Source organism: Nasonia vitripennis, assembly GCF_009193385.2.
Source record: "Nasonia vitripennis strain AsymCx chromosome 4 unlocalized genomic scaffold, Nvit_psr_1.1 chr4_random0005, whole genome shotgun sequence".
Taxonomy (NCBI): domain Eukaryota; kingdom Metazoa; phylum Arthropoda; class Insecta; order Hymenoptera; family Pteromalidae; genus Nasonia; species Nasonia vitripennis.
The window spans coordinates 337,122-362,198 of record NW_022279640.1 but is presented as its reverse complement, the minus strand read 5'-3'; the positions used below and the strand labels follow the sequence as shown (position 1 = coordinate 362,198).

The following is a 25,077-nucleotide window of genomic DNA, read 5'->3' as shown; positions in this document are numbered from 1 at the left end:
GGACAACAAGGTGTTGCCGCAATTTCTACTCTAGTTTTTGATGAAGAATTATTTTTGGAGCACTTTCTCCACACCGGGTGCACCGAGCTAATAATTCTTCATTTGACAATCTTTCATATATAGCACTTTTTACTATTTCTCTTAAAGCTGTAAACAAGCGTTTAGCCACATGATTGATGCACTCTTCTTTCGCTAATGGATCCGAATAAATATTAAGTGAGGATAAATGATTGAATGTCTTAGCGTCACCAACAGATAGCATTGTCATATATCTCATTTCACAATCACTCACAGATCTTCGCCATAGAATTTCAGGTATGGCTAACTCCATGGAGCCGGAAGAGATAATTTTTATTACAATTGCCTGAAGTTTTGTGTGGTTTGTACCAAATATCAAACTCTGGAGAGTCAGATCCTAAATCCTTTTCAATAATCATGCACATGTGGCAATATTTACTAAGCACTTCATAGTCGACATCAAGACCAGTCATCACATCAATAACGCAACCAAATCCATAAAGAGTGGTGAACCCACGCTTATGCCAAGATCCATCGTACGAAGAAAGAATGTCAATCACTTTTTCAGATAATAAATCTGGATTCAAACTTTTATGAACTTATTGCACAATTTTTCTGCTCTTTGAAAGAACTTCTCTTTTTAGCTGTATAGCTTGACTTTTCACTGTTTCCATGTGACGGTAAAAGGACGAAGTGCATATACAGTGCATATTTACAGAAGCACAAACATCCTGAAGAGCAGCGATTCCTAATCCTACTTTTGTAAAAGACTGCACTACGATCTCATTGATCACGAAAGAAGAGTTGTTCTTATTAGGATCTGTACGTGAGCTTGAAAATGTATCCACACATTCTTCACCACAAACTTTGCAAATAAATAATAAATTCACAGCAAAACCATTTCGTTGTCCTAATTCAAAATTCACTGAATTTGTTTTACAAAATTCACATGTCATTTTGTCAGCTATAACTTTTTATTAGGTTAGCTGCACTCATAGCACTTTTATGATTTTTTTTTGGCTTCGGTTTACGCCGCTTTGAATGTATAGCATCCATTGTTGTAATTTATAAATTAATAAATTATAAATTATGCAACTACAGCTTTAGCATATACATATATTTTGTTTACATGTATGGTATATAAGTATGTAACAAACATAGACTCGCACAGCAGAAAAATTTGTACCGTATAAACGTTTATGCCGCCATCTATCGCAGGGTTCACAGACTGGGCCGATTGGATAAAATAATACTTACGTTTTCGTTTTGCATTCAAACTACCTATTCGTCGTTTAAAAATCAATATTAAAATTAAATATGCAGCAATTTATGCACTAGAATGCATACATTTAGAATTTTATTAAAAAATCGAAAAACGTATTATTTTTTTTAAACTTCTATAGCTTGCTTTTCATGTATATAAAATTTATCCCCATAAGGAACTTGATACATACGTTGTATACGAAGCTAATAAATTTAATTAATATTTTTCACACTGTACTTGTTGCTAACAACATTTAATTAATATTTTTTAGCAATGTCTTTTATTAGGTCTGAGGGGGCATGTTTGAGGTGAATTTTAAGCCCGGGTAGAGTAAAGAAGACGGTCCACATCTTTCACAAAGCCTTGGAAAAGTGACTAAAAATACTTATTTATATAGTAAAATGTCATGAATTTTAGTCAGTGAATTTGTATGGTATATATATAAAATTTTTCGGTATCTTCTTGATCCAATCTATCACTCGATGACAACTTTTCACCTTTTTTGCAAGAATCAACTATGACCGAGCTGACTTTATTCCAAACTCCAACCTCCAAATTAAACTTTTTTGCTTGCATTGGTTTTGGCGATTGACTTTTCTCGGTCGCTTTTTGAGTAGAACTTGTTGCAACCACAGACGTTGAGGGTATAATTGTTGAGGGAACCGACGATATAACCTAAGTTATAAATATTAATAGGTACAGGATTATCTAAGAAAAATTATAAATGATTAATTATATGTATATTGTATAAGAGCCTTTTTATAAAAGTTTACACAATAAATTGTTTTACAATTATGAAATTCGTCATTAGAATCTGCCGGAATATCTTCTGATTCTTTACCACATAAAATGATAATCTTTTAAGGCTTTGGAAGTGTCCCTGCGTAATCTACAACGTCATGGTCAACCTCAGTTTTTCTATCTTCTAATACTACCTAAATTTAAAAAGAAACAATATAAATATTTTGTAATTAACATAAAAATTCTGTAATTATAACGCATACTACCCGGTATAAAATGTATACAAATCAAAAGAAAAAGAAAGTGACTCTACGAGAGAAAACTAACGTAAAAAGACGCACAGAAAGACGAGAGGTACCCCTTTTCGCACGCAGAGAGATCTCTCCTATCTAGGGGTTTCGTAGCCCGCGCAAATGTCGCAATCTCGAATGCCGCCGCTAAGGATGACGCTGAGCTGGACTCGCCGTACTCCGCCGTACTCCGCCGCTGCTTTCTTCCAGGTCCTAAAGGTCTGGAAGCCGGGCCTGGGGAGCGAGAAGATGGCCCGCAACCGCGCATCAAGCGCGCCTCAACGTCTTGAGGAGCCAGACTCTTGGCACAAGGACAACAAGGTGTTGCCGCAGCCCGCTCGCCTCGGAAGGAATTACGACCACAACGTGAGCACCGTTTCTAAGAACGTTTAAACTAATGCCACGGGGCACACCACGCGCGCGCAAATACACATCCACATACGACACGGTCGCGAATTTTCCGTAAACGCAAGCTACAATAATCGCACACCAGGTGAATAATACTCGCCCGTATTATATCACCTGAACAGAGACCGCAAAAGAGAACAACGTAATGTGCGGTACTAATCTTGAGAAGGATGCTAGACGAGCGAATCGTTCGGCAGTCCTGACAAGAGTGAGCACGTGCGGAAGCGCGCGTGGGCCCTTCGCGCTTACGTAGGCCAGGCCAGCGGTGCGCGCCTTGACGCATGCGCGCGCTACGCAACGTAGCAACGTTGAGCGCGCAGCGGCGCGAAATTTTAAACATACAAAATTACTGCAGTTATTATTTAACTATAAGGATATAGTTTAAAGTACGGAAGCGCTTAGTAGCAAAATATAGCAAAAAGGTTAAAATTATGTATTGATGGACAAGAAGTATTAATAACTAAATTGTAGTAGAAGCATGATAAATTTTTTTATCGTTTTTATTTTTTTTTTTAAATCGTACAAGCTTTAGAGGTAGCATAATCTTTTATTTGATTTTATATTGTTGACTTAAAAATAGATATTAAGATCAACATTCTTTTGTGAAGTTTTGAATTAAATTAACATACATTTCAATAGTATAAATAGTTGCAAGTATACGATCTTTTAAATAACTAATGCGTATAACAACGTTAGGAAAAAGTGTAGGTAATTTTAATATTTAAAACTTTGTAATAATAATTATAGTCAAATAAGTTTTTCGATTGCACTCGGTATTTTTGTATATTTGTTATAATGAATGATGTTTCGTTAAATTCTTTGCACATAATTTTTAACGAATAACTTCGTTATTTGTTGTTAATTAAATGTTTATGGCATACCTCGTTATTATTGTATAATACGCCCTAGTGTGCGATCTTATTTAGGAGTAATATAGGAAACACAACTTAATAAGTATAATTAATTTGTAATTAACAAAGCAGTGAGACCAGCGAGACGGTAATCAGTACTACAATTTTCTTCATGGAATATACGAGACTGTGGACCAACTGGCCGACAAACAACGCGTGAGAATTTTAGCAGCATCAAATGCTCGTAGCGACCGAATTTCAGAAAGACTACTACACCTTGAGAAGCACTTGTCAATGCAAAGATCCTCATATACGAAATTAAATGAAAAAATTCGACGTATATTTGGATTTGAAGACATCGTCCACAGACAAACGGGAACTGTTATAAATAGAATTCGGATGTTAACAATAACGTAGGAAGCAGAGCCGCCTATTTGGTGCACGCCGTGCCCGATGAACTTTACGTTAATACCGACATACGCACTCCGTACTCGGTCGGCGATACGCAAGTAGCACTTTTCCGCATTGTTGACTAAAAAAACTCAGAGTACAAATTTGACAGTTCACATCGATACGTTACATTCCGCTGCTGCAACACTCTTTTCAAAATATCATAATCGATATCACAGATCAGCACAGGAAAAAAATACCATTCTAGTACAGGACATTAATGGTTCACTTTAAGCGTAATCTGTAGGCGTGAAAAATGAGTTATTCAATGCTACAACAAACAAGTTGGCGGCAGCGGCATAGGTGTAAAATTTCTGTACGCAGAAGCGTCTTCCTAGTGACGTTTTGGTATTGAAAGCTTTTTCGAGTCAATTATTATTCGAATAGCGCTTTCTCTTGTCCGTTGTGCCAAAGTAGTTGACAAAAAAGCCTTTCACGCAGGACTGAACGTAATCGATAACGACGCCAATAACCGCGCTAATTTCAAAGAAGCACTCTGCGATAGATTGAAAGAGTCAGGTAAAAATTTGAATGGAGAAGCGCGAAATAAGCTCGATCATGAGTGGCAGCAACTATATAGGACTCACTCCTAAGCGCAAACGGCAGTCAAAGAAGAGCCGTGCACAAGTGCGCAACGTGCGTCGTAAGAAAAAATCCAAAAAGCGGGTAAGCGGAAAAGGAAGGCAGAAGAGGAAGGTACAGCAAAAAAAGAAGAGAAAGAGTGGTGTTGAAAGTGTGACGGATATTATCGGACCTAAAAATTAATAGCAATGGCGTACCTACATGCGTGCAGCGGTGAGGGCATGAAAAGCAAGCTAGATCTTTTTACTCTGCCCCTCAGTATTATTTTTTGCTTTTAGCAAATAAAGACCTATCTCTCTCTCTCTCTCTCTCTCTCTCTCTCTCTCGCTCGCTCGCTCTCGCTCTCGCGTGCGTTGGCTACACGCCTCACACAGGAGTCGTCTAGGTGTACGCCCGCACTGCACACCGACACTCTCGTGTTCGCTCGCTCTCTCTCACTAGTGTGCCCACACCACACTCTTCTCTCGTATTCTCTCTCTCTCTCCCCCTCGGCTCACTCTCTCGACTTACTCTCTCTCTCTGACTCTCTTTCTCTCTTACTGATTCTCTTCTTTCGAGGCTTCTCGTGGACGTCCGTCGATGCTCCCGTCGTCGCCTCCTGGACTCCACTCGGACCTGGCAGCAGCTGGCTTCTTCGGCTCTTTCACGCTGATGTTGCTGGCTGCTCTCGTCCTCTTGATGATTATGGCGGACTGGCTCGCTTCCTTCCTTTCGTGCTGATATGCATGGTCGCTGGCTCGTCTGAGCGTTGGCACTTCTTAGTGCCAACGCGCTGCACCTAGAAATCGCTCGCACTCTCGCACACTCGCACACTCTCGGGAGACTCTCCCAATCTCCTCTAGTCGTCGACCTGGGTCGACGAACAAAGGAGAACGCGTTGACTCTCGCAAACGTCGACGTACTCCGTCGACAGTCGGGAGAGAACTCGCAGATTTCCCGCTCGTTCTCGCGTTCACTCTCTCCTCGCGCCCGTCGAGCCTGCGCATCTCGCTGGCATCCGATTGGCTCCCAGTCCGCGCGGATAACGAGCCACGCATCGGCGTCCGCTGATTCGCTCGCGACATGCGGAGGACCAATCAGCGCGCGCGCCGTCGAGGCTCGCTTTCGCCCCAACGATGCTCACTCGCGCCGACGTTGACGGTTAGCTAGCCCATTCCTCGAACTCTCGGACGGCCGGCACCGGCAACAACAAGCCGACTCACTTGTTTCTTCCGCACACTCAGGACTTGGCCGCATCGACCAAGATTCTATGTATCGACGCGGCTGCAACGTTAAACCTTTCACTCTGTTCCAGGTCCTTACTTTCCCCTCTTCTCTGCATCTCTCTGGCACTCTTCTCTCACGTCCTCGCTTCTCTTGTTCCGCGGCCTTCTCTCTCCTTTTGAAATGGCTCACCCGTCTGCACAGCTGGCACAATGTCTGCGGCAACTGCCTACGCGCAGGATATTCCTTTCGCGAATGTCCTTTTCTTTGGCATGCCCAGCAGATCATCTATGGGCAATTCAGAGCTTAGCTTAGCGGTCGGACGCACCAGGCCGCGCCATACGGTAGCTTTTTCTCCCCTCGTCGTCGATGCTCTCTTTTTTCCAACCGTCCTCTCCTAAACCTCGACAGGAGGAAACTTATCACCAGGGCCTGCTTTGTCCCCTTGACTGCAGCGGCTCTCTGGGTCCCTCCTGCCTCGCTGTACGCCGCACTGGGGACGCGCATCTTCTCGGCTGGCAGCGGAGGCGCGTATCGGCTATCCAATTCTTGTAGTCGCTCCCAGCGTCGGTCGTACTTCTCCAAATCTTCTCAGCTCTTGACGCTCTTATCATCAATAGCTCTCTGGTATTCTGTGATAGGGTTCCGATACGCGATGCGAAGCAGCTCGTGTTCGGACGGAGGTCTGAGAAAGCGCAAAGCAAGATATTGAAGACTCGCAGTATACGCCGCGATCTTCTCTTCTCTATGCTGTGTTCGCTTGCGCAGATCTTCCTCCAAATCCTCCCGACAATATGGAGCTAGCTATCGGCGACGAAAGACCCGGCAGAACATCTCGTGTTCGCAGGCTCTTTCTCTTCGCCCGATACCAGCGGCTTGCCTGCAACTTGAAAATGCATGGCAATACCGCTAGCAGTTTACGATCCGGCACCGTTGACCCCACTCTACACTCGCATAATCTGCCCAAGAACTCCTCCGCTTTCTTGTGGTCGCCCTCGCTCTAGAAACGGAGCTTCTAATGCTTCAAAAACTCCAGAGCCCTGAGCGAGTTGGCTGATCTTGTTCGGCGTTCGAACGACGTCAGGTTTGCTGAGTTAGTCTCGCAGCTCGAGTTAACCTCAAGCTCGCTGTCACTGTTCAGCAAACCTCTCCGTCTCCGTCTCTTTCTTGGCGCACTTCTCTCTCTCTCTCTCTCTCTCTCTCTCTCTCTCTCTCTCTCTCTCTCTCCGCTCACTCTCCTCCTTCGACTCCTCTTTAGAGCTCTCACAGCTCCGTTGCACACTCGGCTGACCTCCAGAGTTGCTCCAAGAAACGCGACGTCGCACCGTTTCGCGTTCTTTCTTTGGCAGTACTCTGTCCGCGTCTTCACGAACACTCGTAAGATGGTCTGCCTCTCAGCTGATCTCGCGTGGCCAGACAAACTGGATCAATCGCTTCGACTGAGGTTCGCAAACATGGCTTTCGTCATATTATTGCGACGTTGCAAACGTCACAGTTGCATCGATACAAGGAATCTTGGTCGATGTGGCCAAGCCCTGAGTGCGCGGAAGAAACGGCTAGCTAACCGTCAACGTCGGCGCTAGAGTGAGCATCGCTGGCGCGAGAGCGAGCATCTTTGGCGCGACAGCGAGCCTCGTCGGCGCGCGCGCGCTGATTGGTCCTCCGCATGTCGCGAGCCAATCAGCGGACACCGATGCGTGGCTCCTTATCCGCGCGTACTGGGAGCCAATCGGATACCAGCGAGAAGCGCGGGCCCGACGGGCGCGAGGAGAGAGTGAGCGCGAGAACGAGCGGGAAATCTGTGAGTTCTCTCCCGACTGTCGACGGAGTACGTCGACGTTTGACTGTCAACGCGTTCTCCTTTGCTCGTCGACTTAGGTCGACGACTAGAGGAGATTGGGAGCACTAGCAAGTGCCAACGCTCGGACAAGCCAGCGACCATCCATATCAGCTCGAGAGGACGGAAGCCATTCCGCCATCATCATCGAAAGGACGAGAACAGCCAGCAACATCGGCGTGGGACAGACGAAGAAGCCAGCTACCACCAGGTCTGGGAGGCGTCCAAGAGGCGACGACGGGAGCATCGACGGGCGTTCACCAGGAGCCTCGAGTGAAGAGAGTAAGAGAGATAGAGAGAGCCGAGAGTGTAACTCGAGAGAGAGAGAGAGAGAGAGAGAGAGAGAGAGAGAGAGAGAGAGAGAGAGAGAGAGAGAGAGAGAGAGATCTTCATTTGCTTAAAGCAAAAAACAATATAATTTGTTGAGATCACATAAGACTGTGTCGCATACAAACTAACAAAAAGAGAATATAAAAATATAATTACAGCATTTTAGAAGGTAAAATTGTAGAAGGTAAAAATTTCCAGAGGTGTTGCCTCGCCCCTCACAGGCTGGAGTGTGACGCGGAAGTCAATAAAGGCCAGTACGTATGATGGTACGACCGAGTTAAACATTTTACGTAAGAAACAAGCTGTGAAGTACTTCCTGCGTTCGGAATTGGTTATCCACTGCAGATTCCGCCTGTACGGGGAGATGCGCTCATCTCTCCTTACACCATAGATGTACCGAATTCCTGTGTTCACTAGCCTCAGTAATTTTAAGTCGAGTTCCTGCGTCAGGTCACAGTATACAAGAGAACAGTAGTCGATGATCGGAAATGGGAGTGCTTGCACAAGATGATTGCGCAACCTGAGATTGGTACTCTTTCTGAAAAAGTAGAGACTGTACATTAGCGCGTGAGCACGCTTACACACTTGTATAACGTGCTCTTTCCACGTGAGTTTAGAGTCAAGCACCAATCCCAGATTACGCACACAGGATTCAAAGCTGACCTGGACACCCCCGATATTAATGAAAGTTTTAGCTGTTAAGGGAAGTAAATTTATGTAGTAAGGGGAGCCCAGGACAATTGCTTTGGTTTTATTAACATTGAGTTTAAGCCTGTTTTGCGCAGCCCAGCCCATTATCTTCTCGGCATTAGCACTCATCTTGTTTGATAAAGAATAGAGCTCCTCGAGGTAGCATTGACTGTAAATTTGCAAGTCTTCCGCATAGATGAGATGGGAAACATCGGAATCAAGGCAGAAACCGATGTCGTTGATGTACAATGCGAACATCAAGGGACCTAAGACGGAGCCCTGCGGGATGCCGATGTTAAGACGCCGCGGAGACGAACGCTCGCTATTGTCACCAACGACGGCCTGTTCTCTCCCAGTGAGATAGGAGGCAAACCAGCGGATGACCTGCCTAGAGAAGCCGAAGGTGGATAGCTTTCTCAGGAGCCGGACGTGATATACAGTGTTATACGCCTTGCTAAAGTCAAAGATAAGGAGAATCGTCACTTTCTTTTTGTTTATCCCGACCCTAACACCATCAGTTACCTTAATTAGGCCAGACTGAGTGCCAGTGCAGAAGCCTGTTTGAAAGTTGTCTAGTAAGAGTCTTGATTCAAGGTATTGTGAGACTTGCCTCTGCACCAGCCACTCCAGGGCATTGGAGAGAAAGCAGAGAAATGAAATCGGACGGTAGTCAGTCAGGGCTGTTGGTGAACTGACTTTGTTGAGTGCACGCACAAGCGACAATTTCCGGGCATATGGGAAACAGGGTTCGCTCATAGACAGGTTGAAAATATGACTTAGTAGGGGAGCAAGAACTGGCAATGCTTTTGAGATGACAACCTGAGGGATTCCGTCGCTTCCCCTGGCCTGAGAGTCGAAGTGCGATACTGCAGCCAACACGTCCGATTCCGTTATGGTGCTGAACTCGAAATGCTTCGGGAGGCAGGGTGAGGAGATAATCCTCAACAGCAGGAGCTAACGGATCATTGGAGATTGAGCTGAAATGCTTGTTGAGTTCATCTGAGCTAAAACGAGATGGTGAAGGGGCCTTGGTGGCAGAAATTCCAAGTTTCTCCAGATCTCGGCACATCAGTCAAGGTTGGCAGGCGTGAATAGTCATAATTTAGCCTGGCTTCCTCGACTTGTTTTTGAGCATTGTCTCTAGCTAGCCTATACGATTTTCAAGGTCATTTGAGGGTAATTGTGATTTTTTTAAATAGGAACCTCTATTTTAGACCTTGGAATCTGATAGAGCGGAAAAAATTACGCCGCAAAGGATATTTTAAGTTTGCTTTGGTGACCTTGAGAAGGTCAATTCAAGGTCAAATAAGAAGTATCAGCCTAAGATTGTTTTCCTTTCAATTTTTTCGTAGAATTATCATTTTGCTATTGTAATAAACATTAAGAGAATAATTGACTTAAAATGTGATTATGCTTTGCTGACTTCAAAGCCATTTTGTAAGGTTAAAAGTGCAAAAATGCAATATCAAATGTTATGTGAAGTCCATATTTATATCCTAACTTTAGCGTTACCCAGGAACAACGACGTGGATTGTGTTCCCTTTGGGGTGCTTGATTAGAGTGAGTCCCCTTGCCTCTCACTTTTCGGGGTGCTTGATTAGAGTGAGTCCCCTTGCCTCTCACTTTTCGGGGTGCTTGATTAGAGTGAGTCCCCTTGCCTCTCACTTTTCGTGGTGCTTGATTAGAGTGAGTCCCCTTGCCTCTCACGTTTCGGGGTGCTTAATTAGAGTGAGTCCAGTGTTAGGTACAGTGTTAGGCCGCAGTGTTAGGCACAGTGCTGCCGTTGTCCTGCTGCAGCGTCGGGCTCCTCGATAACAGATCTTGGATTTGTGCCTGCAGCTCAGTGATGGTGGACTCAGCATTGTGTATGCGACTTTTGAGTGCAGACAGCTCATCGAGGGCCTTGAGTCGCTTCTCCAGCGGGCCGAGACGCTCCTTATTTTTATAAATCCTCTCCGACACGATGTTCTGGGTCTTGAGGGCCTCCATTTGAGCATTACGTATGTCGTCCAGTGCTCCGCGAATATCCCTGGCGAATATCCCTCCGCGAATATCAAACCGGCCTCAACGGACGGCGTAGGTGTTTTTGTTACTCCGGCCGAGCGGGTTGGTGAGGGATTTCTCAACGTGCAGCTACTCCCGTTGCTGATGTTGTGGCAGAGGTGGATTTAGTCCTCACTTTGAGACCTTTGGCGTTGCTGTTGTCTGCACATGACGGACAGGCTATAATCTGCCTGTCGTTCACCACGATAGTTTTGATGTTAATGGTATTTTGGCACCTGACGTGGTAGTGCAGACCACAAAATTCACACTTCTTGGGGTCTTTGTGCTGTATAGTTTGTTTACAGGCTGCGTGGCTGAAAAGGCACTTCCACGCTCTTGTCGCCGTTTGCACTCATATTTCGTCGACTAGCAGTCGGTAAGGCAGATATTTGTAGGAGGACGATAAGTCATCGACGGAGTGAAAGAGTAGCTGTTGTGACTCTGATAAAACGCAAGCTATACAGGACTTTGTTGACTTTTTTCATAATGGCACCCACTGCGGTTTTTAAGTAAGTTTACAGTCTAATACAACACCAAGATTCACGACTGTTTCACTGAAAGGGACGATCACTCCGACCGGCAACGGAACCCCAGGCAGTTTCCACGACTTAATATCATTAACATTTTTTGTGGAACCAAACAAAAAAATAGACTTAGTTTTGCTGGAGTTGAGTCGCAGGTCGGAGCCCCCCGCCCAGTCAGAAACCAGCCGCGCACCTTCATCCAATCGAGTCTGAAAATTATCTTTGCTGGTGCGTAGAAAAATCTGAAGGTCGTCCGCGTAAAAAATTGTACTACCGTCAAGTATACTCTGTATGTCGTTAACATAAAGACTGAATAGTATGGGTCCCAGGACAGATCCCTGTAGAACTCCCAGAATGGTTTCAAGCCATTCCGAGGTACCGTTCTTATTTGAAATTACGATCTGAGATCGCCCCTATAAATGTGATTTGATCCACAGGAGAGCCGACCCTGAGAACCCCAGCCTATTTAGCTTAAATAGTAATTTGGAAGGTAAGATGGTGTCGAAAGCTTTGCTGAAATCAAATAGCAGCATAATCGTCACCTTCTTCTTGTCAACGGCCATTCGTATGTCGTAGGTCAATTTTAGTAACGCTGTTTGTGTACTGTGGTGTTTACGAAAACCGGCCTGAAATACGATCTTCTCAAATACCTTTGAGAGGAAGCATAGCAGCGCAATTGGACGAAAGTCGGTGACATTGGAAGGAGCGCTGGTCTTTCTTAGAGCAATTAATTGTGTCTGCTTCCAGATACTCGGAAAGACTCCCTGAGCGAAGGAGTAGTTAAATAAATTAAGAATAAACTCGCCAATGATTGGGAGGGCTTTGACGACCACCCCGCATGGAACACCGTCGACACCCCTCGCTTGCGAGGAAAAGTGTGAAGCAGCAAGGACGACGTCGCTCATATTGACTGGACTGAAGGTGAAGCCTTCCTCGCTTGTAAGTAAAATAGTGTCCATTGCATTGTCTATGTTTTCGAGGGGTGATGCCGATATTCCCGCGAAGTGCTCATTCAGCTCACCCGGCGTGAAACCGAAAAACTCCTCCTCTTTACGCTCAGGTAGGAGGCCGAGATGGCGCATTACCTTCCAAATATTTCTGTTCTCATCAAGAGCGTCTGAGAGTTGTTGTCGAAGGAAGGGTTCAAGCTCTTGAGCAGAACGCATGTCGACCTCATTGGTGAGTCGACGAACCTCATTGAAAAGCTCCGCTCTCCCCGTGCGTTCATAACGCCTGAGTGTTGCATTGCGTTTATCGATGAGAATCCTCAACACTGTTCCAGACCAAGGAGCATACTTTTTACGCGGGCAAACCATTTTTAACGGCGCCAATTCATCAATAGATAATTTTAGATTATTGTTAAGGGCACTTAAAGCACCCTCCAGATCGTTTTCAATGGAATTCATGACTGTCCAGTCGCAACAAGACCTGAGGTCTACAAGAGTAGATGTATCAATGCTCTTGTAGTCACGGTAAGAAAAAGTCTCTTTCACTGGAGTGGGAGAGTAGATGTCGAGCGAGACATCTATGACACAATGCTTGCCGAAACTAGGCAGCCACTCATTAGTAGAGTCCAGGATCGAGTCGTTTTCGTCGGTCATGATTAGGTCAATCCAAGTGTGAGAAGATGAGGTATGATGCGTGGGACCATGCCGGATTATCTGAAGAGATAACTCCTCAGATAGACGCTTGATGGTGGCAACGTCATCTGAACCAGATAGTAGTTCTGAGTTCAGATCACCCATAATGATTTTATGACTGAAATTGCCGCATAGGTCCCGCAGGACACTAAAAAGGTCTGAGTCCTTTTGCATCGGAATTTTTGGAGGTCTGTAGGTAACTTCGAGCAATACTGGAGGTGAGTCACCCCTTTGTACGCTACAGAAAAGGTACTCTGGAATTCCAGATTTACCTATACCCAAAGTGTCAGATGAAGCGAGCTTTTTAATGTTCAACCCGTTGCGCACAAATAGGGCGACACCGCCTCCATTAACAGGTCCTGCCTGATGATAGTATTTCTTGCGACGCTAACGAGGCTGCCATCCACAATCGGACCCAGACATGTCTCCGCAAAGCCAAAGACGTCGTACGACGGATGCTCCGTCAAGTAATTACGGACTATCTCAATGCGAACTCTAATTGAGTTTACATTGAGAAAGCTCCCGGCGCATTGTGGAGAGGCCTCGCCAGTCATGTGGAGTGCGCAGTTGAGGGCGATATTGATGATGATGAAGATGGTGACGACTGCAATGATGATGGTGTAGATGTTGCAGACGCCGATGATGGTGACGATGTTGGCGAAGTTGCTGCCGATTTGTTTGTCGGGTCCGGCTCAGGTCCGTTACGTGAAGTGGTGTAGGTATTTTCGTCTCTTTTTGTGACAGTCATGTGTGCGGTCTGACGGCGTGTCTGTTCCGAGCCGGATTGACACGCCGTGAGAATGGCTTGCAAATCGGCAGCAGACGCAAAAACGTGCGCGCGCTGCCCCCCCCCCCCCTGCGCCTAGCCAGACATATTTTAAGCCCAGTCTCTGTGCAATGGGCCTCAAATTTTTAAAAAGCAAAAATTGTTCTTGGGACAACATCTCATTAATAAACACTTTTTGTCCAATCAGGTAGGCAGCAGCCTCCGGATCCAGGACACCAGGCTTGACGTCGTCTGTGGTCAGGTAATTGTTAGCGAGCACGCATTTCGCTCTCATAACGTCCCTGACCAGCCCCGGACCAGCAAGCCTGGCCACGATTGGGGGTAGAGCACTACGACGCCTCGCCTGATTTGTCGCGTTAATATCGGCCCTCTGAACCCCGTCTGGTCGACGCAGGCGCAAAACCCGAGTATTCACGATATCGCTCTTTTGCAGAGTAGGGAGGACAACGCTGAGCAGTGCAAAGGCAGCTAATTCCGACATTTTCTCGTTGAGTGTGTTGCCATCTTCTAATAAACCATAAATAATGACCTCGTACTTCTCAGCAACGCCCCTTCCCGACCTCGAAGCGCCGCCAGATGAAGCCGTCTGCACGGAGAAAAAAAACCGTTGAATTTACTGTAGCGACTTGAGTAAAACTACAGAGGGCGCCCCTTCAGTCAATGCTATTGCAGACTTCAGTAAAATCTACTGAACTGTCAGTTTCGGGTGCCATGAGCATCGCTTAAGTTAAAATTACTTGTCGCGCTTCAGTATTATCGTTTAGAATAAAGAAGAGCACGAGATTATCGTTTAGAATAAAGAAGAGCACGAGATTATCGTTTAGAATAAAGAAGAGCACGAGATTATCGTTTAGAATAAAGAAGCAGCAGTGTTTGGGAATTACCACAATCCTAGACAATTTTATATTTCAACGAATACCCAAAGTTTTAAAGTTCATATGATATGCATGCAGTGAGCTTCATTTCACTTGACCGTACCAAGTCGTCAATTTTTATTCAATCATGATTGAAGAAATTAATAGGTATTGTGTAAATTAATATGATAGTAGTGCGCAATGCCTTGCTCAACAAAACTAAAGTAAAAATGAACCCATTCGAACATTAATTGAGGCTGCGAGTACATTAGATACGAATTTCACATTTTGCTTGGTATCGGTGATTTTGGTCCAAAATCTCAAATCAGTCAATTAAAGTAATAACACAATAAAGATTGCTTGAACTTATTAATCAGCTCTTAACATTTCCAAATGCTCCTGCCGTCGTTTGACCTCAGCCAGCTCACTGCGGAGGCTGCTAATTTCCGCAGCGCTGCTGCTGTTGTTGCTGTTGTTGTTGTTGTCCTGCTGCAATGCTGGGCTCCTCGATGAGAGATCTTGGACTTGTGCCTGCAACTCGGTGATGGTGGACTCAGCATTAAGTATGCGAGTCTTGAGTGCAGGCAGCTTTAGGCGCTTCTCCAGCGGGCTAAGACGTTGCTCAATTCTCGAGATCCTCTCCGACACGATGTTTTGTGTCTGGATGGCTTCCGCATGAGCATTGCGGATGTCATCGAGAGCTTCACGAATGTCCTTCAATGCAGCTTCGATGGTTGGTGATGAGCGAGCTGGTAAAGTACTTCGTGAAGTGTTGGCTGATGGTGGTGCCGATCTCATCTTCTTAATCCCCGGTTGTTTTGGGGTGGTCTTAGCCGCTGTTGTCGCAGTCACCCCCGCCGCCGATGTTGAGCTGAGTCCCGCTTTGGCACCCTTGACGTCCGCACAGGGAGGACAGGCTATAAACTGCCTATCGTTTACCACGACTGTCTTGATGTTGATGGTGTTCAGACATTTGACGTGGAAATGGAGCTTGCAAAAAGCACACCTTTTCGGCTCCTTGTGCTGAATAGGCTGTTTACAGCTGCCGCATTGCCGAAAAGGCACTACCCCGCTCTTTTCGCCGTTCTCACTCATTTTCGTCGATAACTTACTGGCAGTCGGTAGAGCAGAAATTCGTGGTGTGTTAAGTTATCGACGGAGTGGTAGAGTCGGTGTTATAACTCTTACGGCTAGATGGAGCGTTAGTGTAAAGAGCGAGAAAGCACCGACCTCAAACAATGTGCAGATGCCTTAGAAGTTCTCCCTCGATGCGGTAGATGTCTCCTCGATGTTGATTAGGAGCGGAGAGAGACGCCGTGCGAGCGGGAAACCAAGCCAAGCCGAGCCGAGTAGATTTTGAGGTTAGAAGCCGTGCAGAAAGTTTGTGCAGAAAAGATGTTGAAAATAAATTGCAACCTTCAGCGATTTATATGTCGTCGTAAAGGTTGCAAAAAAGAGCGTGCAACAATCTACAACAAAAGAGGGCCCGAAGGCAAGAAGCGGCAGAAAAGCAGTGTGAAAGTAGGAGTAGAAAGAAAAGCTGTCAAAGCGACTCACCAGAGAGAGAGAGAGAGAGAGAGAGAGAGAGAGAGAGAGAGAGAGAGAGAGAGAGAGAGAGAGAGAGAGAGAGAGAGAGAGAGAGAGAGAGAGAGAGGGGTGTAATGCAGTTGGCACTGGGTCTGGTGGAGTAATGGTGTAATGAAGTAAAACTGGGAGTTAACCCAAACAAAGTCAGTGTGATGCTGTGTACGAACAGGAACAAAACCAAGCCGATGGAAGTGCGGTGAGACTGGTGTGGATACCGGGACACTCCGGTGTGGTGGGTAACGAAAAGGCGGACAGGTTAGCGGGTAGGGGCGCGGACGGCATTCGTGCAAGAAGGTACTATCCCAACCTGCAAGGTTAATAGAGCAATTAAGGACTGGCTTAACCCGCAACTGAGCGACAAATGGACCAATGCCAATGGGCAAAGGCAGGCTAGGGCTCTGATGGGCAGCGGTCCACCTGAGGAGTGGCTGCGGACTATTAGGGACCTAAGCAGGGATAGGTTGAGGCTGGCCATTGGCTGGCTGACGGGGCATTGGATGGTAGGATACCACCTGTGAAACCTGAGACTAAAGGACTCCGGGAACTACAGGTGGTGCAAGTATGAAGCGGAGACCACCTCTTACCTGCTGTGCGAATGCCCAGCTTTTGCAGGAACAAGACTGAGGGTGTGGGGTTTCATATGTTGGGGGTAGAGGAGCTAAGGTTAAATAGCTTAGCATTAATAGTAGCCGAAGCTATAAACAAGGTTTTATAAAGTAATTATTACTAATGGTAAAGGAGGCACAGCACAATTAGCTTCGCCTGAATGCTCGACCGGCACGTCCCCGTGCAGGAGCCGCCGCAGTTCAGCTCCACCTAACGGACTAAGACTATACCTAAGTGGAGAGCTATACTAAAACCAGTCTGATAGCTTGAAAATTGCGTAAATATCCCATCTCACACATTTTACGCTAACGAAAATAAAAGGCACTTTGCGTACCGCGGTCGTGCCTCATCAGACGTTATTTTTATACAACAATGATGTATTACTAGTATAGGAATGTTTTTAATGTAGTATTTCATAGTTAGGAAGTTATAATTGTTTTACCTGTTTTAGTGCTTTTAAAGATTCTCGATTTAATCCAATAACAAGAGATGAATTTTCCAAATTGCACGTTAGTGTTTCAATTTTACGAAATTTTGAAGATGGCATAGATTACTTAGATTGGACTATTGGTCTTCATGGAATAAGAATAGAATTTCACAATGAAAAAGGCAGTAAAAGAACTGCAACTTATTTACCGGCTGTTGCAACTGAACAAGGTATGTATATATCTTTTGTAGTGTACTTGTAAGACACTAAATATCGTGATCGCATGGCTAAAATATTCAGTAAAATTTTCAAAGAAATGTTAAAGTTACTGTAAAAGTTAACTGCCTAACACTAATTTAATGCTCTGAAAATTTTATCATGTTTTCATCACTTTTTTATTAACAGAAATACGCTTTATGACTATTATGTCAACATTAATGATTAATTTTAGTGCAATATTTTTACATTAATTAATTGAAATTTTTTGTTCTTGTTTTTGTTGCACTTGTAAGTATAAAAAAGGTTCTGAATATACCGCAGCCTAAAATGCGTAGTTAATATTCTGGAATCTTCTTTAAAAGGTCCATACTTTTTTCTTCTATCTTCACCAGCTCTTTCAATGCCTTTAGGAGACTCGTTCTAATTGGCCCGTGCAGGTTGCGCCTGATTATTCCGGTGAATATATCCTTCAAGACTTAAAGTTATTACCTAGCTTAACTGGTTGAGGAGTTTGGGTTACCGATGTCGACGGTTTGGACGCTTCTTATCCGCCTTTTGCTTTACTTTCTTTTTCCTATCTTCTCTCCAACTCTTTTACACGTGTTATGTCTTCGGCCATTTATGTTATTCATATTAACACTATCCTTGTTGAGGATGCAGACCAAAGTCCCAAATCAATCAAAGAAATAACCCTGAGGAGAAAAAAACGCAGGAACCAATCTATGTTACAAGCTAAAATTTTAAATACCCTCGGACTGTGTAATAACTTCGAACTGATTATATTTAAAAGTCAAATGACCGACGCGTTTCAAGTTGTTTTTTTTTGTCTAATTTATATGTCTAAAACACGTTTTTTTTTTAAATTTAGTTTTGATAAGAAACGGATTTTTACGATTTGTCTGTTACGGCGGTCCTATGTGCCTTTCTATTTATTGCTTAACATCTTACCCTTTAAACTTAAACTCCAGCATTTCAACACACGCCTCAACCGAAAGTTTTATTAAAAAAACTGCTGCTAAAAATTGACACATAGCTTCCTCCAAACAAATGTACTGTTCCTTAAGCTGGCGCTTCTTATCTAAATTGCTTGAATATCAGCTCTCGTCCCGGAAATCTATTGCTTCTACTAAAAAAAAAAAAAACTATAAATGCAATAATAAGTACCGCAAGAAAAGATTTCAAACCCGTTTCACTCTTCAAAAAATGCCATTTTGCATATTTCGCCAATTTTTCAGACTTCTGCGCTCTACTTTTTCTATACATTTTGTTTCTTAAGTTTTAAAATAATATACACAGTATATATTTTAAAATAATATATACTGCGGAGCTGGTGTGGGATATTATAAATCGTGCGTGCAACCAAAACACGTAAGCGATTCGGGCGCGCTTGGGCGAATTCAGCTGGCGGAGAGAGAGGAAAGGAATAAGAGAGGGAGAGAGAGAGGTGGAGGGAGAGAGCGAGTGCTTAGATTAGATTAGATTCGATTAGTTTATTTTTACTGTACATTATATTGTGCAAATATATTATAGAGAAAGAAATTTAAAGAAAACATTTTATAAAATTTGTGATTGTGTATGATACAGTGGATGAAGGATGGAATGCGGTATGAGATGTGTAATTACATAAAAGTGATGAGAAATGACTGTGTGTTTTCGAGGTTGTAGAAGTATTGCCTGGCTTTTTGTTTAAGGGGACATAACACCTTTAAATCCTGAAAAAAAGAATTATAAGTAAAAATGACAAAATTAAAATAAATCTTTTGGAATCCTTTTTAGTGATATTTAGTAATTAACTTCACCGTGCTAAAATCTTAATTATCCCTGCTGGCCCATTGTGTCACTCGGTGCAATGTTTTGTGAATTTGTTTGTGAAAAAAGCTGATTTTTTTTATTTTTTTTTTTTTTTTTTATTAATTTTCGTAATTGCAAAAAAATGAAGGGTAATGGATCAAATCTGACATCAGATTCGTATTTCGCGGGTTAAAATAAACAAAAAATATATTTTTAATACTAAATTATCCTGCAAACTTAGTAAATTGAAAAATTTACTAGAAAAATTGGCAAAAATGTCCATTTCTCAAATTTACTGATTAATAATTGAAATTTAAATAAAACTGGAGGGTGATGAAAAAATTCTTGTACCAGATTCGTATCTAGCGAACCAAAATACCTAGGAATACATGTGTCATGTGCCGGGTCAGATATATATATATATTTGTGCTGGTGTAATCTATCACAACTACGACTCCGTGCTTTAAGAAAGCACGTTGGGAACATATCATAGATTTGTCTAACGTCCGCCTCTTCAAACTGAAATTTATTAGATGAAGCCAATTGCGGAGCATCATGTATACCTCTCAAAGTAGCCATGGCGCAAGGAGAATAGTGGCATGTAACAGAAGAATAATACTTGATCAGATCCTCTTTATTAAAGAAATGTAATGGTGATTTAAAATCACCAGGTAACAATCCAAACTTGTACAATATGATCCAAGTTCTCGAACGGTCTTAGCTGATTGTGACAATGCAGATATCACGAGCATACTTTATTGCACATTTTACACGGTTATCGAGCGACCTGTAACTATCGTAGTCGTGATCATTAGCTGTATATTTGCAGTGAACATATAATCGGTCACGTTTTTTGCAGAGGTTCTTAATATCCTTTAAATAATGGAGCGAGTTGATGACGCAATTTACGTGAGGTAAAAGGCGCATGAAGATCAAATCAAGGAGTCGAAGAGCCACTTCATGAAATGTATCTACAGTATCATTAATATCTAACATGTGTACGATTCAATACTAAGCAACAGTAGGCTCTCCAAAATCCAAAAAAGTGTCCTTTGGTTTTGGACGTGATCGAAATGGCGCACTCACTTTATGCTCTACAATTTCTTTCACAAGCTTCTTTACTCTATTATGTCCTGACTGATCTAAACAATGTAAGCAAGTCAGCTTAAATCTGGCATGAGTAAAAGCAGCAATTGCTCATACTTCACTACAATTCTTGATGTTAAAAAAGTCATGGAAACATTTTTCCAAAGCTAAAATCAATCCTTCTATAATTGGATGGCAAGTATCAATATAGTTTCATTGCATTTATGTAATAGACGCCACTTTCTTCTTACATTCAATAAGCTTGGTCATACGTATCCGTAATGGCAATTAGAATTCCCTTGCAATAAATTCAAAGTACAAGCTAATTTTCCAGCGCAGTAAGCACATTTTACTTTTTTCCAATAAAAATAATAATTATAAACGAGCATGTTATACAGTAAATAACATTCAATTTGTATTTGATTCCAAGGGTGGAAATAATGAGGATTTACCTAAGATTAAGGAACTGGTTCCTCTAGACAAAAAGATTATTCAAATTCTATCCTGATATGGTAAATGAAGGGCAAAGATCATTAGTCAAAAAAATACTTTTGGAATTTAAAGAATGAAAAAAATTGAAATAATTTGTATCTTTATAATTTCATTATAATACTAACATATTATAACATTAATATTATATATTATTATAATTATTACATTATAACATTAATATACCAACATACATAGTAATGATTTTCTAATTATTTTAACCGGGATAAAAAGAATGCTACGCGTTTCTCGAAAGTAGAGAAAAAATCATAATTTGTATGCCCTTTAAAAAATTTATTGCTGAAAATGATTTTTGGGTAAAGCTTTGTCTTAGTTGGCGTTGAATGTCCCATATCTTTTAATTATTAGCTAAAAAAATCATGTTCATTTTGCTTCCTCCTAAGAGGAAGCTTTGTAATAGTAAAATTTTCAGAAACGCATTTGGAGATGTTTTGAGTACAAATCACACGTTTTTAGAAAATGTCCGTGCGGATGGCTGTGTGTGTATGTATGTAATCTATACAATATATTCAATAATAATGCATCTAAAAGAGCATCAAATTACCTACTATTTCCCGCAAGATTTTCCAGATTGACCGTTCCGTTCAATTTTTATGATAAAAAAGGTGATTTAAAAAAATTAATGTCTCCAAAACAAAATTGTTAAACGTTTTGAAGAAATTTATGACAATAAAAAACGATGATATCTATTTGCTGTAAAAATTTTAAACCATTTTTACTGTTTTAAGACAATTCATGATTTTTGAGGTTATGAGTACACTATTATAACGGAGTTCTTTTGCCCGTGTATAAGAGAACTGTGGCGTATCCACCGATCTGTCGAATGGAGAGAGGAGAAAAAGCAGCAGCTCGTTGCAGGTTTCTTGTAGGCTGTACGAAGCCTGGCCTGTAGCGCAGTATGCTGTACGTACTCGTCCTCGAGCACGTGAGCTTGCGGAGGCGTCGTGATAGTTGATGCTACGTAGCTTAATCGCGAATTATATATGTGTACGTGAGAGGCGAGCGCGGGGAAAAGGTAGAGAGTCAGGAGCGAAATAACAAAGAGCGAGTTGAGATTAGAGTTAGCTTTATATAATGCAAAGCAGTGTACAAATGCGATGCAAGGCAAGAGAGAGACGAAGCAGAGCCTAATGCAGAGAGAGAGAGAGAGAGAGAGAGAGAGAGAGAGATGGAATAGCGATCAGGCGGGTACTTACATTCGCCCTCGTGCAGGTTTACAAGGATGCCTCGTGACTCGACTGGAGTGGTGCAAAGCGGATGACCGTGGCCCACGCTGGGCAGCAAGGAAGATGCCTCGTGGCCTTGAGTGTATGGCTGGGTGCAGCGGGAAGACGAGCGGCAATCACTGCACAGCTCGTGACCGGCACGCGGAGTTGACTCGCACTAAGAGTGGCACTACCCGGCGACACACCAAGAACAGGCTTCCGTTGCAGTTACAATCTTCCGGTATTCGCGCACGCAAAGTACAAGGTTTAGCGGTTTTATAAAAGCTCGAGTATTCAGTTCGGCGGTCGGTAGCTAAGTTGCGTAGCGCGGAACGCGGCCGCATGGGCAGCGTGGACTTTCTCCCACTCTCTCTCGCACTCAGGTCTGTGCCTAGAACCATTTCAACATGGCGTCGATAGCAAAAACCGACGTACCAACCTCCAAAAAATTCACTAGCAGCATGGCTTACTACAGCACGCCCAGCGCGGCCGTGTCGGTGTGAGCGCTCGGCCGAGTAATGGCCAAGCATGCGCAGTGAATTCGGCCGAACCAAGGCGCGGATGAAAATTTTTGAATTTTGCAGGTTATGTGCAGTATGCAAAATATGCATAAAGAGTGACTTTCTGTTTGGGAACTGATCTGAATAGCTTGTTATTTTATTTAAAATCACAGCTGTTAAAAGACTTCGATTAAATATCGAGTCTGGATAATGCACAAGATTTGACTCATGCCATTTTTAGTCAAAGAAATTTTTAAAAACTCAATTTATATGAAAGTGATGTATCATATAAATTTGAAACTTGATATTCAAGCCATTTGGATGTAATTAAGCACATTTATAAAGTTTCAACACTTAAGTTGAACCAGAAGATCCAGTTCGTCCCAATAAGGCATTTGGCGCAAGTTTTTTCAAACCAATTGGATCTTCCAGTCATCGCTGATTCATCAAACTTTAGAAATATGTTGAAAAACATTGCAAGGGCTTGTCTATCAAATTTCAAGTGTAAACCATGCACCAAAATTGAGGTTTGCTATTTTTAGTCATAAGATTTTGAGAAAAACTGAATTTTTTTCAAGAGGGATGAATCGTACAAACTTGAAACTTGACATCCCAACCATTTGAAGGTAATAAAGCGTATTTATAAAGTTTGAACACTTAAATTGGACCAGAAGATCCAGTTCGTCCCTATTTCAAGTGTAAACCATGCACCACTATTGAGATTTGTTGTATTTGGTAATACAAAATTTAAAGACCGTACTCTTTTTAAATTAGAATTCTTTAATCTAGTTAACGCACGTACTGAAACCTCAAACACAATAATATTATTGAAAAAGAGTTTCTCTTTGGCAAATGGAAGGAAGGCGAGCAAGAGCAAGCATTCAAAACAAAAACCCTTAAAACTAACTACCCCACACTTCGAAGCTCCTAACGCAAGAAACATTATTTAAAAGCAAGTACGTCGGCAAATCGAAGAGAGGCAAGCTAGAGCGAGCATATAAAACGAAAAACCGTAAATTGATATACCCTACGCTCCGAGACTCCTTATACGAGTATTTTTAAAAAGAGAGTACGTCGGCAAATCGGAGGAAGGTGAGCCAGAGCGAGCCTCTAAAACGAAAAACCTTAAATCTAGATACCCTACGCTTCGAGTCTCCTTATATGAGTATTTTTTAAAAGAGAGTACGTCGGCAAATCGGAGAAAGGCGAGCAACAAGGCTCAGAAACGGAAAACCTTAGAACCAGCTATACTACGCTTTGAGACTTTAAACACGAAAATATTAAACAAGACTTATAATTTGGCAAATAGTTTTTTTATACATTATATATTTTTATTGAAATAAGGTGGCACATCGATGGGAGGTGAGCGAGAGCGAGATACCAAGCTTTGAAACAAAAATTCTTAAATCTAGCTACTCCACGCGCCGAGAGCCTTTATTGAAGTCCTATTTTAAAAAGTTTGCTCAAAACCTAAAGTCCTTAATATTAATTACGTGTACCCCAAGTGCCGAGGTTCTGTATGGAACAGTATCTTTATAGAAATATAATGGCACTTCAGAGGTATTCGAGCATAAGGAAAAAGTACAGCTTCGAAATGGAATCCCTTAAAATCAACTGATAAAAATCTCAAAACACTGAAATCGATGTAGATCGTTTTATGGGCTTCTTTTCTGAGCATTACTAATTCTCGCTCAGCTTGCCCTGTAATTATCACGTAATTTTGACAAATCTTGAAACAGTTCATGGTGCGTGTGGCAGTTGGTTTCACAGATCAGCATTTAGGAACAGAATTTTATGATGCTTAAAATGATACTCTCTTACAAATAGTTGCTGCAAGTGTAGCATTTGGTTTGAAGAATTCACGTTTGGAGCAGTGCAGTTAACTGTCGCTTGTCTCCATTCAACGTGCCATTGTAATTTTTGAATAGATGACGCTTCTATAAAGAATCTCAGGGCATTGGGTAGCTATAGTTTAAAGAACTTTCGTTTTGGAGCTTTGATTCTTGCTCTCGCTCGCCTTGTTACGATTTGCCGACGTACTCTCTTTTTAAAAATACTCGTCTAAGGAGTCTCCGAGCGTAGGGTAGCTAGATTTAGGAGTTTTTGTTTTAGAGCTTTAATATTCGCTCTCGCTCGCCTTCCTCCGATTTGCCGACGTACTCTTTTTTTAAAAATGCTCCTATAAGAAGTCTCAGAGCGTAGGGTAGTTAGTTTTAAGGGTTTTTGTTTTGGAGGCTCGCTTTCGCTCGCCTTCGTTTGACTTGCCAAAGTCTAAGTCGTTATTAAAAATATTCTCGTGTTTACGGTCTCGGAGCTTGGGGTAGCTAGTTTTAAGAGTATTTGTTTTGGAGCTTTGATTCACGCTCTCGCTCGCCTTTCTCCGGTTTGCCAAAGTATAACTCGTTATTGAAAATATTCTTGTATTCATGGTTTTAGAGCGTGGGGTAGCTAGTATAACGGTCACGACTTATCTCGGTCTTGTAGTAATTAAATTTATGTAAGAATACAAAATCTATTGATTTTACTATCTGAAAAGTCGCGAACATTTACTAATCTGCGTCGTAATTCCGGGTAAATCCAAAATCTAGGATTGATACGCTTTATGATGCGATATCGTGCCTAACTCGAAATTTT

At 42.6% G+C, this 25,077-nt stretch overlaps 1 protein-coding gene across 3 annotated transcripts in view; it reads left to right on the top strand.

Annotated features, from left to right (window-relative positions):
- Ammecr1 (Alport syndrome, mental retardation, midface hypoplasia and elliptocytosis chromosomal region gene 1) overlaps nt 1-25,077 on the top strand; it is a 109,003-nt gene that overhangs the window by 45,526 nt on the left and 38,400 nt on the right. For all 3 annotated transcript variants that reach the window (XM_031928215.2, XM_031928216.2, NM_001142373.1), the window contains 1 exon segment: nt 17,157-17,362. In XM_031928215.2, the coding sequence (XP_031784075.1) occupies nt 17,157-17,362 (206 nt within the window).